Source organism: Lithobates pipiens, unplaced genomic scaffold, assembly GCF_037356315.1.
Source record: "Lithobates pipiens isolate NorthernLeopardFrog02 unplaced genomic scaffold, aLitPip1_a1.2 Scaffold_28, whole genome shotgun sequence".
Classification (NCBI taxonomy): Eukaryota; Metazoa; Chordata; class Amphibia; order Anura; family Ranidae; genus Lithobates; species Lithobates pipiens.
Window position 1 is genome coordinate 101,724,823 of NW_027507789.1, and position 14,789 is coordinate 101,739,611.

Genomic DNA, 14,789 nt, shown 5'->3' on the forward strand with positions numbered 1-14,789 from the left:
TGGGACTATGTTTGCACAGCTATTAATTATTTTGTGGCTGCAAATTTGACCTGTAGGTTTGCAAAGTTTGCCTCCCATTGAAGTCAATGGAGCCCGCCACAAACGTTACGGTTCGCGAACTATCGGCCGCGTTCGCGAAACGTCCCGTCGGAAGTTCGTCCATCACTAACCACCATTAACACTATACTATTAAACCCCTTATAGTTATAAGCGTAAGAACCCGAATGGGGTGGTGGCACGATGTGGAGGTGCTTCCCATCTATAGCCCCTCACAGTTGGGAAAGTCCCAACGGTCTGCAAAATGGGATGCCACAGTCTGCCATTCCTGCAGCGTTAAAGGGAACTGTGGAGTCAAAACAGAAAAAAAAATATTAGTACTTTTGCACATAACATTGCAAGCAGATTAGATACAAACATTCTTAGCTGATATCAGTATAACATTTTTTTTAAGGAGTATTTCAAGACAAAAATATAAGGTCCACTTATCAGATTCCTCACCCCCTCTGATGGCCCATTGTAAAAATTTTAGGGGGGGGGGGAGAGTTTGGGAGCCAAAAAAAAAAGCCTATGGCCTGAATTTAAGGACACACATAACTATAACTTTCACTATATGAATACTTTCACTATAGTAGCACTTTGGATCTTGTTCCATTTATAATTTTTGTGTGCCACAGACTCTATTTAACAAGACAAGTGGCCACACATTAAAATTAGAAGAAAATAGGGTTAACCATAAATTATGTAGAGGGTTCTTTACTGTAATGCCCCGTACATACGATCGGACTTTTGTACAACAAAACTGTGGATTTTTGTTCGAAGGATGTTGGCTCCAACTTGTCTTGCATACACACGGTCACACAAATGTTGGCCAACAATTCCGAACGTAGTGACGTACAAAACATACTTCATATCTCCATTATGAATGCTAGTTTTACAAGACCGTGCGCTTCCAGCATCCTCTGGGACTGTGACATCATAATGGGCGGGGACATCACCCGGCGATGTCCCTATATAAGTTGCCGCACGCCGCGTGCCTGTCATTGTGGCCAGAGACAGCGATGAGTCAACAGCTCAAGAAGAGAAGAAGGGAAGAACAGAAGGCGGCGATGACAGCAGCGATAGAAGACCGGGCCACCACTTGTAAAAGAGCTAGAAGAAGGCGCGGAGGCCCGGCAAGAAGAACCGAAGAGGGGGACAAGACCCCTGAAGAGGGGGACAAGACCCCCGAAGTCGGAAGAAGAGAGCAGTGATGAAGAAGAAAGCCAGGCTCCTCCGCTAGTAAAAGAGCTAGCAGAAGATAGCGGAGGAGTCCGGCGAGAAGACCCCCGAAGACGGAAGCAGACCCCCGGAGCTGTGAAATAAGCTATTTTTAACTCTTGTGTGTTGTGTTTTTTTTACATTTTTTCACAGGTGAATGGGTAGGGGTATATTGTTATTAAAGGGGGCTCACGGATTCCGATAAGCCCCCCGCCCGCAGACCCTGACAACCAATGGCCAGGGTTGTAGGGAAGAGGCCCTTGTCCTCATCAACATGGACAGCACCCCCCCATGTTGAGGGCACACGGCCTGGTATGGCTCAGGAGGGGGGGCGCTCTTCCCCACCCCCTTTCCTGACCAGCCGGGTTGTGTGCTCGGATAAGGGTCTGATATGGACCTAGGGGGACCGCCGTGCCATTTTTTCGGCGTAGGGCTTCCCCTTTAAGTCCATACCAGGTGACGGGGCCAGCGACGCTTCCTTCGCTAGTCCCGGCTACCTGGAGCCGCACTCTAAATTAACAGACTTTCCTCTGTGTGTGTGGGCAAGTCCGTTAATTTCAAAAGTACGGCGGATAGTCCGGCGGACTATGTCCGCCAGATCTAGTCTGCCGGAAAAGTCCCATGTGTGGGCAGGTCCGCTCGTTCGGACAGTCCGGCGGACTTTACGGCGGTTTGTCCGCCAGACTAAGTCTGCCGGATGGTCTGATCGTGTGTACGCGGCATAACAGACAAAGCAAAAGTGGAATTTTCCCTCCACCCTACCAACCTTGTAGGGAGAAACCATATTACACTGGCAAAAGGAACATACAGCCTTATTCATATAGTTTGAACCCTTTTTTAAAAAAAAATAAAAAACGGTTGCTTTAACTACCTAAAATATGTTACTGTGAGTTACAGTTTAATGTGTGTGTGTAGCTTACTTAAAGTCCAATTAATCTCAGATGTCCATTTAGGAATCCCCTGTCCACAAGGTGACATTGTTAATTTATGTTTTCACTGTGGTGTGTACGGTGTTGTCATCCTGCTACAGAAAGTGGAAAAATAAGTGATACACTGACAGGATCAACATACAATGACTAAATTGCTGTGTTAATGCTAGAGACTGACTGCATCATATACTGTATGTGATTTTTGGCTTTACCTATAGTTCCATTTTAACCATGTGCTCAGCTCTGGTTTTGTTTTATCTGTGAAATAGGGAGTGAGGACATAAAGTATATGTTTCTGATATAGCTGTGTTACTACATTACAGTTGCTTCACGACTGGTTGAAAAGAAATCCTTTTATGTGCCTTTTGGAGAATCTTCTCACAAAGTGTGTGTAGCACCTTCTTTAGAAGGCAGCCTGCAGGACCACAAGGTAAGTCAGTGGATGTTATTCCAAGTAACTCTCAGTGGGCTTGAGAACTGTCTATGAAACTTTCAAAAAGGATGCTGTTTCCATCAATATGTCCTCCCAAAACTGTTATGCCACGCATTTGCGTAGCATGGTTTATCAGCGCCCGGGGCGTGGCAAGTAATTTGCACCCCCTTGACCCACAGACTTACCTATTTTCAGCTAGCTCCAGTCTGGTAACATGAGTGTGTGAGACAGTGGTGGCTGTAGGGGAGAGGAGAGCGTGTTTGACAATGACTGGTAAAGCCTGGAGTGGTGACATCATGCATAGGTTCCTATGTCCCATCTGTTGTTGGCACTCCCTCCTCTTTCCTGCATACACCACTGGCTCACACACAGGATAACATGACTGGACAGCCTGAAAATAGGTTTTTACATCTTTTCTACACATGTTAGCCATCATAGGCATTAGGTGGGGGGATTTTATAATATTTCAGTTAGTTGGAACTACATATGTCATATTCACACTAGAATACTTGTTTCAGCACCGTGCTGTTGGGGTCAATACCCCAACTGCACGGTGCTGCAGCAAGTATTATAGTGTGAATATGACATACTGTATGTAGCTCCCATTAACTGAAATATTATGGGGGGAAAAACCCTACTGGGTAGTAAGTCCTAGTCACCAGTGCTGCAAGAAACCTCAACCTCATTGTGCAAATAAAACACAGAAAATATCATTTAACAATTCATCAAATACAATAAATAATTCTAAGATAGCCCTACTGGGTAGTGAATCCAAATCACTAGTTCTGCAAGAACACACAATATTGTGCAAATATATAAATAAACAAACAAATTTCATATAATCAATAAAAAGCATCCAAAAAGCATGGTTATGGATGAACTTTTTTTATTGATTATTATATAGAATTCGTTTATTTATATATTTGCACAATTGTGTGTTTTTGCAGCACTGGTGATTTGGATTCACTGAGAGAGAGGCAGAGAGACATTGGGATCAGGGAGACGGTGGAGCTGAGGGAAAGGGGGGGGGGTAGGCTGAGAGAGGGAGAGGGTCCAGAGGGGGAGATGAGGGAGACTGCTAGCCCTACCTTCCATGCCAGTCTGTCTCCTTGATCCAGGGGTGCTTTGATCCTTCTAGCGGCTCCCTGGCGACGTGTGCCTCCTCGCAAGTCGTCCTCTGTGTCCTCAGCCAGCCTGTTCTCCGGGCCTCATGTTAGTGTGGAGAGGAAGTTCGAGTAATCCATGCTCTGGAGGCACGGGAGATGCTGCATCCGCCACTTCTCATCTCTTGGGGGGGGGCGGGTCAGGGGGGGCTAGGTCAAGGAGGAGGCGGCCATAGTGGAACTTTACCCCCCAGTGCCGGGCTCTCAGGTGGCCAGCCTATCTGACGGAAAGTCCGGACGTGTGTACGCGGCATTAGTCCAACTAATAATGTGTAATTCGTTTTAGATGAATTTTCTGAACATTTTTCTGAGGTTTATAAAAAATATATATATACATGTATAATAATAACATACCATACCAAGAGAATCTCTTCTCTTAAACTTCATCCTAATAGTTGGTGTTAACCTACATTTTTGTGTAAAGTATTATTTTTTTGCTTGATGTAAATGTATATGTTTGCATTGCCATCTGGGAGCCTGGTTCAAAAACCTTAATTTTATGTTCTCCCATTTTATTTTCTAAAAGTATCTGCTGCACCATTTAGGTGTTAATGCCTATTTTATATATAATGCACAAAAACACATGTAGAAAAGATTAAAATGCAACCTATGCTGAGAGAAATAAGAAAGTTGCCATTACTAGTACCCTGGCTGGCCTTAGCCCCAATAATTTCAAAGTTGACATGTTTCATTGTAAGAATGTTGTGAGAACCATTGTTCCTTTTTCTAATCATTAGTTTATTCATTTTCAACAGCAGTAATAAGAACATTTGGAAGAGTAGAATGAGAAATTTTTCTTGAATGTATACATTTTCAACAAGGAATATGGTTTTTAAACAAAAAATGTTAATAGCAAACAAGATCTTTCAAACAACATTCAGATGCTCTGAGAATAGTCATACACATTTTCATGAGAATTTTTGTATGAATGGTATAAATTCGATTAGTGTACTGTAAACCCAACTTTAAACTCTTAATCTGAATGTTTGCTCCAAGCAAATGACTCAAACATTTGAACACTTGAATAAAAATAACATCCAGGTAATAGGTATTTCTAAATGGAAAGCTTAGCAATGGCAGCCTGTGCATGGGTTAGCACAAAGGGATTTATTAAGAGACACAAACTATTAATACATTTCAAACATATTTTATTCATTTTGGCAAATTATATGGCCACAGTGTTATCCAAGGGGTACCCTGATAGTACTCAAATTGTAAATGAATATAAAGCCACCCTGGCTAAAATGCACTAACAAAAATTAAACAGTGTCCATCCAGACAATGCTGGGCGACTACTCCCCCACTTGGACAACATCATGAATTGACTAAGATAGGGAGGGTGGGTGGGCATCGTGGTCCGGTCCAAAATGGTCAGTGAGACCGCCGCTCTCAGCTCCTTTTATTGGCTCCCTCTGTGCGGGCTTTTACACCCGCCAATTCTGTCCAATCCGCTGCTAGCCCTTGCCTACCAATCTCATGGCTGTTGCTGCCCTGGGAAACTGTGGCAACCTGCAAAAAATAGAAAACAGGGAAAGAGATCTGCAGACCCCTTTGAACTGTCCCATGAGGGACCTTTCATGGGCTAGCACAAAGGGATTTATTAATAAAGAGACATAAACTATTAATATATTTTATTTATTTTGGCAAATTATATGGCCACGGTGTTATCCATGGGGTAACCTGATAGTACTCAATTTTGAAATTAATATAAAGCCATCCTGGCTGAAATGCACTAAACAACTTAAACAGTGTCCATTCAGACAATGCTGGATGACTACTCCCCACTGGCTGAAGCCAGCAGAGAAGCTACTGGCTGAGGCCCCCCCCCCCAACACCGTGGCCCACTCAATCAAATTTTGCAGTCCCATATTAAATATTAACCTGGAACGAAACCTTCCAATTCAGAGTGGCGAAAGGATATTCCACCGGACAAAAGTAGAAAGCTATGAATTGTCCTACTGAGACGTCTCCTAATCCTGTCCACATAGAATAAATTACCAGAAGGAGACCATAAAAGTCGAGGAATCATCTCAGAAAATGCCAATATAGCAGCTGAGAACATAAGCTTTATAGAACAAAGATCTCTCTTTATTTCACACAGCAGCTCACACGTCTTGACCTTACCTAAATCGTTTGCCCCGGCATGAATAACTAAAACTTGGGGGGAGGGCCATATTCTAGCTAAATGGATTAAATGATCTCTAATGTTCCACCACCTTAATCCTCTAACCCCTAACACCTGACCACAAAACTACGAATGACTCAGTGTCCAGACCTAAACTGGTAGTATAGGTGCTAGTTCTGGCATGTTTGGCAGCCCAGAAAAACGTAGAAATGTCCTACTATCCATATAATTGTTTTAGGAAACTCTGAAAAAGAAAATCACAAAGTTAGCAGATCAGGGCGGACATATATTTTGTACTTATCGCTCCCCCAACGGCCTACTTTTTTCAAAATTTCTGCCAAAAAACCCAAAGAATCAGCTGTAGTGGCCCCCCAACCCCCGAAATGAATGGGAAGAAAAACTAAAACCTGAAAGGTTTAAGCATTTCAAGCAGGAAGCCAAGACAGCTGAAAACTGATACTTAGTTAAGGAAGACAGGTCCTGATGAATAAAAAAGGAATCATTAGAATAAGGTCTGACTGAAATATACCTAGAAACATTTAAAACCGGGCATATTATAGGATTAGGAGAACTTACTAGAGAAATCCAATGACCTTTACCTACCGGCAGGGATTTCGACCTGCAAAGGAAGAGGTTAACAACGAAGAAAAGATAAAGACCTTCTATTTACAGCCATAAATTCCCCAATCCTAAGGGCTCCAAAAAAGGTAACTCAAAAGGCATCTCTGAACAGAAGGAGCTCAAACTCTGAGAAACACACTTCCTCTAAAGTTCTGAGAAGATCAACCAACAGAGCAACCGAAATAGGGCGCCTATTATCATACAAAGGTCTGGACCTCCTGAAACCTTTAAGTACTTGATTAACCTGAAAGAAAGAGGTTAGAGATGGTAAACCTGCAAATTTCAGAAAAAAGGAGACACCCGCTAAAATCTCGCTTACAGACGCTGGGCTGAGTTTCAACTGAATCATCAAAGACACGAAAGACAGAGAGAAATAAGAAGTCACATCTAAAGTATCCAGGCACAGATCCCAACAAAAGGTACACCATCTGGACCAAGAGAGGTGATGGTCTAACCACATCTTCTTCAATACAGAATTTCTGAGGTTAAAAAGTATTAGCTCCAAATTAAGCCCCAGAGGAAATCTGGGGAAGGGTTCCGAATGGATCCGCTGCTGGAGCCAATTCCCGAAACTTTGTTAACTGTGAACGAAACAAAGCGTCAGCAATGTTATTATGTATACCTGCTATGTGCTCTGCTTTTAACCAGATATTAAAATGCATGCAGTGTAAAACAAGAAAACATAGCAGTTTAATCACAGGCTCAGACTTAGAGGATAATGTATTAACCGCAAAGAAAACACTTTTGTTATCCGTGTAAACCAGGACTCTACAATTCATGAAGACATCCTTCCAAACTACTATGGAAACTATGACCGGGAATAATTCCAGAAAGACAAGGTTCTGAAGAATGTCCTGCAACCAATCCTGATGCCACTCACCGGCGCACCAATGACCATCCATAAATGCTACAAAGCTCGAGGACCCAGCCGCATCCGTGAAGAAATTCAGCTGGTAGTTATAATAAATTCTTGTTGCCATATGGTGGAACCATTAAAGTTACACAGAAAGACATCCCAAATTTTTAGGTCCTTCCTAATGCCCTTGGAGATACAAATATACAAATATGGATTCTTAAGACCTTTGGTGGCCAAAGCAAACTTGCGAGAAAACACCCTAGCCATTGGAATAACTCTAGCTGAAAAGGCAAAAAAACCCATTAAAGATTGGGCCTCTTTCAGTAGCACCTTCCTTCTCAAAAGAAAAACTGAGATCAATAATCTCATTTTCTAAGGTTTGTGCAAGGGCAATCTGAAATTCATTACTGTGAAATTTATGGTAATCCCTAAAAATTCAATAGAAGTACAAGGAAAGACTGTGATTTCCGATGCAAGAGGAACCCCAAAGCATTTACAAATACTGAAAAACGGCTGCAAGGATTCTAGACAAGCAAGGGTACCCGCCGAGCCAACAAATAAAAAAATCATCCAAATAATGCAGAAATCCCCCACAGGGATAAAATTCTGATAAAACCCAGTGCAAAAAGGTAGAAAAGGCTTCAAAGTATAAACAAGACAGAGAAAACCCCATGGGCTTACATTTGTCGAAATAAAATTGGCCCTTAAATTGAAAGCCTAGGGAATTGAAACCCCAAGGGTGGACTGGGAGCAAACGAAAGGCCGATTTAATATTTGCCTTGGAGAACCCTGCCCATGATGCCTTAAAATAAGCAAAGCTTCATCAAAGGAAGAATAGAAAACCGGGGCTTCAATGTCAGAAACCTCATCATTTAAAGAAGAGTCTAAGGGATAAGAGAGGTGATGTATCATACGATCAAACAGCCATTTTCTTTTTTAGGCAATATCCCTAGTAGAGAGAGCCTAAAATTCGGAAATAGAGGAGCAGAAAAGGGGCCTGCAATCCTACTATCCGGAAGTTCTCTGCAGATTTTGTCTTGAACCACAGATGCATGCGTATAAGTAGATTTCAAATTCTGGACCATAGAACAGCCCATTCCTTTAAAAGAAGGTACCAAAAAAACATCCCTGAACCCTTCAATTAGCAGAGCTGCCATCTTGAGATCGGGATAGAACTCTAGCCATGGGAGCATTCTTTCTAAGCTCACTGGGGTCAAGGATTGAAAAGAGGTTGTGACAGATATACAAAAGCACCTACTAGCCGAATGGCTCCAATTACAGTAGGAGCACTAGTGCTTGTATCTGCAATTCGTGAGAAACTTGCATTGCCCTTCATTGAAGGAAAAACAAAATCCTTTGTGAAATGTATTCTGTGGATTAGAAACTAACTTTGAAGTGAACCGAGGCTTTGGGGGGTAACATGAGATTCAACCATAAGCCCACGTCCTTGGACCCCCAATGTAAAAAGGGGTGAACTGCCAATTTTTGACCAAAATTTTCGTCATACCTGTACCATGCAGATCCACCGAAATGCGTCCTCAATAATATCCAAATGCTTGAATAAACCTGAACACTTTGCAGGGAAGCATTCATCCATGACTGTAACCAGTTCTGGAAGGTCTTTGGAATAGCCCTCCTCCTATCTTCCTCAGACCTATCCCCTGACTGCATGTCAGATTTAGATAAAAAGTCCTTTGAAGCCGGTAATAATGATAATATATCAAGGTATTCGCCCCTCCAAATCTTTTCCTTAACTGATTTGGCTAAATGAAAGCCTAAGGGTGATATTTCACATGGCAGGGGCTCTTTAAAAGAGGTCTTCCCGACCATAATAGCCAAGGACCTGAGAGGCAGGGAGGAGTTAATAGACGGTGGAGGGTTAATAACCCTAGAGCGGGTTAAAGTTTCATTATCTTCTACCTGCAAAGCAGACTCACTTAAACCTTGCCATACAGAACCAATATCATTCATATAATCATTAAATTGCATATCAACCACAGCACCATAGGAATGTACCCCTGAATTTATTTTATCAGCGTCATTAATATTGTCTGCACCAGTTACCTGTGCCCTCTGAAACTCTTTAACAGTAGCACCAAGTGGCTGAATACTGTTCCCTGCACCAACAATTTGTGCTCCTGAAAACTGTCTAACATTAATGCTTGGTTGAATAACATTCCCTGCACCAGTGACCTGTGCTCCTTGCTCTTTAAAATTAGCACCAAATAGACTGTGCCCCTTTAAATTGTTGTAACACATTTGACAAATAATTAATCAGAAACGACACATCAGAGACATGAGAAACATTAAATTGCTCACCACCAGTAACAGCTGTTGGATGCTCACTGCCTGCTGCCTCAGGGGGAAGCTGAGTAGCGCTGCTCTACCTCAAACGAGGTGCACTCTGCAGTACAGAACTGCCAGCTCTCTACCCACCTGTCAGCTTAGGAGAAGCAGCTATCCTCTGGTGCTTTTTCTTTCTTCCCGACTGTTGCCACGTCCCTCCTCCGACCAAGGCTGTCCTTACTCCGCCTTAGGGGGTGTGAGGACCGTCCACACAGGTGGAGCCGGGCCGTGCTCCTCCTCCAGGCACCGCAGCAGCCATTCTTCACCGCCTTCTCCCTCTGCCCTTTCCAGCAAGCGGCATAGGAGTGTATCCCGCCTGCCCGGGGAACAGCACTTCATGCTGCAGAAGTCCTGCGTCGTGGTCCGGTCCAGAACGGTCAGTGAGACCGCCGCTCTCAGCTCCTTTTATTGGCTCCCTCTGCGCGGGCTTTTACACCCACCAATTCTGTCCAATCTGCTGCTAGCCCTTGCCTACCAATCCCATGGCTGTTGCTGCCCAGGGAAACTGGCAACCAATGGCAACCTGCCCAAAATAGAAAACAGGGAAAGAGATCTGCAGACTCCCTTGAGCTATCCCATGAGTGCCCAGCACATTACTTTGACCTTTCATTATCTCAGTATATGTTTCTTTTAAAGTACCCCTGAAACATTATAAACACATTAAAATAATTTTTTTTTGTATATAAATGTTTACATTTAATCTAAAAACAGATTGTAAAATTTGCATTTTTTGAACCAGCAAATGTCTCCTGACATTCTGACCGTGTGTATGGGGCTTAAGGGTAGTGTGCTTACTGACATAGTAGGAGGTCTTGGCTGGATTATAGATACAGTAGAGTGGGTATGACTAGCAAAGCTGAAGCCATGAAGCCTTTAAAAATTTGAATACTTTCATATACTGCTTAGTAGTATAACACTTATGCCGCGTACACTCGTCCGGAATTTCTGATGGAAACAGTCCGATGGGAGATTTTCATATGACTTTCCGACAGTGTGTATGCCCATCAGTCTTTTTCTGTCGGCATTTCCGACGGTCTTTAGATTGAGCGCCTGTTTTAAATTTTTCCGATGGAAAACCTTTCTTTTTTTCGATCGTGTGTATGCAATTCTGACGCATGCTCGGAAAAAATCAGACGCATGCTCGGAAACAATCTGACGCAGGCTCGGAAGCATTAAACTTCCCTTTTATAGTGCCGAACGTGTTGTATGTTGTGGTGTTATTGACCGTCGGAATTTGGTGTGACCAAATGTAGGCAAGAGAGTATGAGCGACATTCCGAAGGGAAAACCATCAGAGCTTTTTCCAACGAGAATTACGATCATGTGTACGCGGCATAAGACGTTATCTAACAATGAAAACAATACAACAACCCCCAAAAGAGGGCTGGGGGTCGCCGCTCTCCTCCTGAGCGCAGTGTGTTCCCAGTTGGGGGGCCTGGGCAGGGGAGTGGTGTTTCTCACTCTTGATCTAACAAGATATACTTTATATATCACATTTCTTACCTTGGTTTACATGTCTACTGTATACAGACTTTGTTATAGAATAATCCTCAAGATTGTGTAATAAGCTGAAGAAGTGCGTGTCTGAGTGACTATTTTTCTACATGTTTTTTCACTTATGTTCTGTGAAATATTCAATAAAAAAATATTGATTTAAAAAATTTGAATACTTCAGAAGCCTCAAATCATGGGCCAAAGGCTGAGTTGTCAAAAAAAGGGGGTGAGGGGGCCAGGTCGATGGGACAGTTAATTGGATTGGATTTTTTCACTTTAAAGTGACTCTCTCAGCTTCATGTACAGTAAATCTACCATGTTACATAGAAGCAATCTACAAACAATGTTTTCTTTATAATCTGTCCCTTTTCCTTTCAATTGCAGATGAGGAAGCTGGAATGTAACCGTACAGTCTTAATTACAGGAATTCCAGATATTACAGACAAAGATACTCTGCGGGATCTTCTTGAGATACACTTTCAGAAACCCAGCAATGGTGGCGGAGAGGTACAAGAGCTGACGTATTGTCCAGAAGGACAATACACTGTAGCTCTTTTTGAAGATGACGAGGATGTGCCAATGACAGAATAATTCTTGGGAAAAAAAATCTGAGAATATATAATGCTGTTTTAACATGCATGTCTTTTTTTTTCTTAATTTTTAGGAATTAATTTTTACAGCAACATTTATCCCCATCTCTAAATAAAACCATGTTTATGTTAAAGTGTATCCATACCTTTTTTTTTTTTTTTTTTTTTTACTGTGGATAGAGTGGGGAAAGATTGGCACCTCTGTCAGGTTTTACTGGGAACAAACTTTATCTTAGACATTGTTTCCCCCATTTAAAGATTTTTCCCTCACTTCCTGTCAGGTAAACAGAGGTTCTAACCATTCCTCCATTCTATCCAAAATGAAAAAAGTTGCACTTTAATTATTCATAAAATATAAATCAGGGTTTGGTGAATTCTAGGGGCAGTAAAAAAAAAAAAACATTTTTTTCTTATGCCGCGTACACACGGGCGGATTGTATGGCGTACTTAGTCCGTCGAAACACATTTCAGCGGACAATCCGCTCGTGTGTGGGCTTCAGCGGACTTTTTCAGCGTGCAGTCTGGAGTACTAAGTATTTTGTTTTTTTTCGAAATTCTGTCCGTCGTACTTTGGTTTCAGCGGACAATACGGTCGTCAGTATGCTAGTTCGACGGACTAAGAATGGCGCATGCCCAGAAAGGATTTACACGGCGGAAGGGTGCTTTGCTGTGTCTTGGACTTCCTATTTCTAGTCCCGTCGTACGTGCTGTACACGTCATCGCGCAAGCTTTCGACGGACTGTTTGTGTATCCGTGTGTGGTCAAGTCCGTTCAGTGGAAAGTACGACGGACTGTCCGTCGGATTGTATGACGGACTAAGTACGCCATACAATCTGCTCGTGTGTACGCGGCATTAGGCAAAAGTGCCACATTCTACTTCTTTTTATTTGTGAACATGCCTCAATATACATGTTGCCTATGGCTAATTTATCATATATTCTAAAATTTGCACCAAAGATATTGGAGTTATGCTCTCAGTTTTCATATCTGTGAATCTGGAAAAAGTGCATATGGACAATACACATATATATTTGACTTATGCGCTTGCCAACTAGTAAAGCTAACGTCAGTAGCCTAGTGCAAATTATTTATAAAAATGAACACCTTGATAGTTTCTTTGGAAATACTAAAAAGCCAATGCAATAATGCAGTTACTGGTCTATAACCTCAGTACTTCAGTAGCTTTGCCACTGTGGCCAGCAGTGCGGTTGTGTTATTAAAGGCATAGTGGCTGTTCACTTAGTGTATAAGTAAGGCCAGCAAATTTCTTTCCTACAACCGCAGGTTTAATTTCCCCATCAACATAGACAGTGTTGATATGGGAATCCCTCCTGCCAGGCCATTGTCTTCTCCTGGTGGGGGGATTGGGGGAGCTGGCGGGGGAAGGAGCAAGTGAATCTGGCAGGCTGGTTGTACCCATCAACTTGCACACATTCAGCCTGCCCATTAATGGTTCAAATATTGCTGCTGAAGTGGCTGAGATTTGAACCGTGTATGGCCTGCCTTATAAATAAGGTGATGCTATGTTCACTTTGAACACCCAATCATGGTCAAAGTGAATTGAACATGACTGGGTGACTATTTGTGGATGCCCAGCTTAAGAGAAAATTCACTTTGCTAACTGAACTGTCTCTATCCTTTTAGGAAATCAAAGTGATTGTAAAGCAACTTTTTAATTACAATAACAAACATATAACCACAGTTGATCCAGAGAAAGGCAAAAAAAAAAAAAAAAAACAACAGCAAATCACTATCCAAATTGCTCCAGGGAAAAATTCCTTCCTGATCCCTCAGAGAGGCAATCCTGAATCAACTTTACCTATACATGTCAGTATCCAGTTATGTGAACTGGTGCCCAAAACTGAACTGCATATTCCAGATGAGGTCTTACCAATGATATCTCTCTCTGGAGTCCATACCTCTCTTAATAAAAGAAAGGACATGGCTTGCTTTGGAAACCGCAGCTTGAAATTGCATACTATTATTAAAGTGTTACTAAACTCAGTAATATGAAAATAGTTCATCCATACTGCCACTATATACCTTTTTGGATGATCTGTATACCACGGTTACATGATAAGCTGCACAGTTTCTCCAGTGGTGAGCGTTCAGGTAGGAGGAGATTTCCACTACAGCTTGTATACACATCCACATGTGTGATGTCAATATCAGGAGCTTTGAGAACAAGTAAATGTTCTCTCCAGCATAAGACACAACTGAGCATGTGCAGGTCAGCTACCCTGCCTGTGTTAGCTGGCCTTCCCCAGATAGACAATGCAGGAGGGGGAGGATCTGTGCATACAGGATAAAACAGCCTTTCTACACAATGCAGAGGATTAACCCCTTAAATTCCACAATGAGTATAACAAGCACACTATGCTGCATATACAGACTGATTTTACTGTTGTGGGTTTAGTAACACTTTAAGCTTTTGATCTACCAAAACCCCCAGATCCTTCGTCATTGATTCCCCCAGTTGTACTCCTCCTAGTTTGTAAGATGCATGCATAGTCTTACCCCTCAAGTGCATAACTTTACATTTATCAACATTAAACCTCATCTGCCACATAGTTGCCCAATTAAACAGAGCATTGAGGTTGGCTTGTAAATTGGAGACATCCTATAAGGATATTATTCCACTGCATCGCTTGGCGTTTCCTCAAAGACTGCAATGCTACTTTCACGTCTGACAGACACGAGTAGAGGAGAGCGATCAGTGGCTCTCCTGACAGGGGGGTTTGCACTGATTGTTTATCAGCGCAGCCCCCCCTCAGATGCCCACACTGGACCACCAGGGAAGCTGCCAGGACCACCAGGGAAGCTCTTAACGTGGATGGCCAGGTACATCCCCCATGGCCATCCACATGTGAAAATGAATGCCCAACATATGCCAATTAGTGCCCACAAATGGGCACTGACTGGCACCTCTATGGCACAAGAAAAATCAGCGATGTCCAGCAATGCCACCCATCAGTG

At 42.6% G+C, this 14,789-nt stretch overlaps 1 protein-coding gene across 2 annotated transcripts in view; it reads left to right on the forward strand.

The window, feature by feature from the left end:
• Nucleotides 1-11,947, forward strand: part of IFI35 (interferon induced protein 35) — a 247,398-nt gene extending 235,451 nt beyond the window's left edge. For both annotated transcript variants that reach the window (XM_077459492.1, XM_077459491.1), the window contains exons 8-9: nt 2,510-2,616; nt 11,608-11,947. In XM_077459492.1, coding sequence (XP_077315618.1) covers nt 2,510-2,616; nt 11,608-11,814 — 314 coding nt within the window. In that variant the 3' untranslated portion in view covers nt 11,815-11,947. The remainder of the gene's footprint in view (nt 1-2,509; nt 2,617-11,607) is intronic.
• Nucleotides 11,948-14,789: the final 2,842 nt, after the last annotated feature.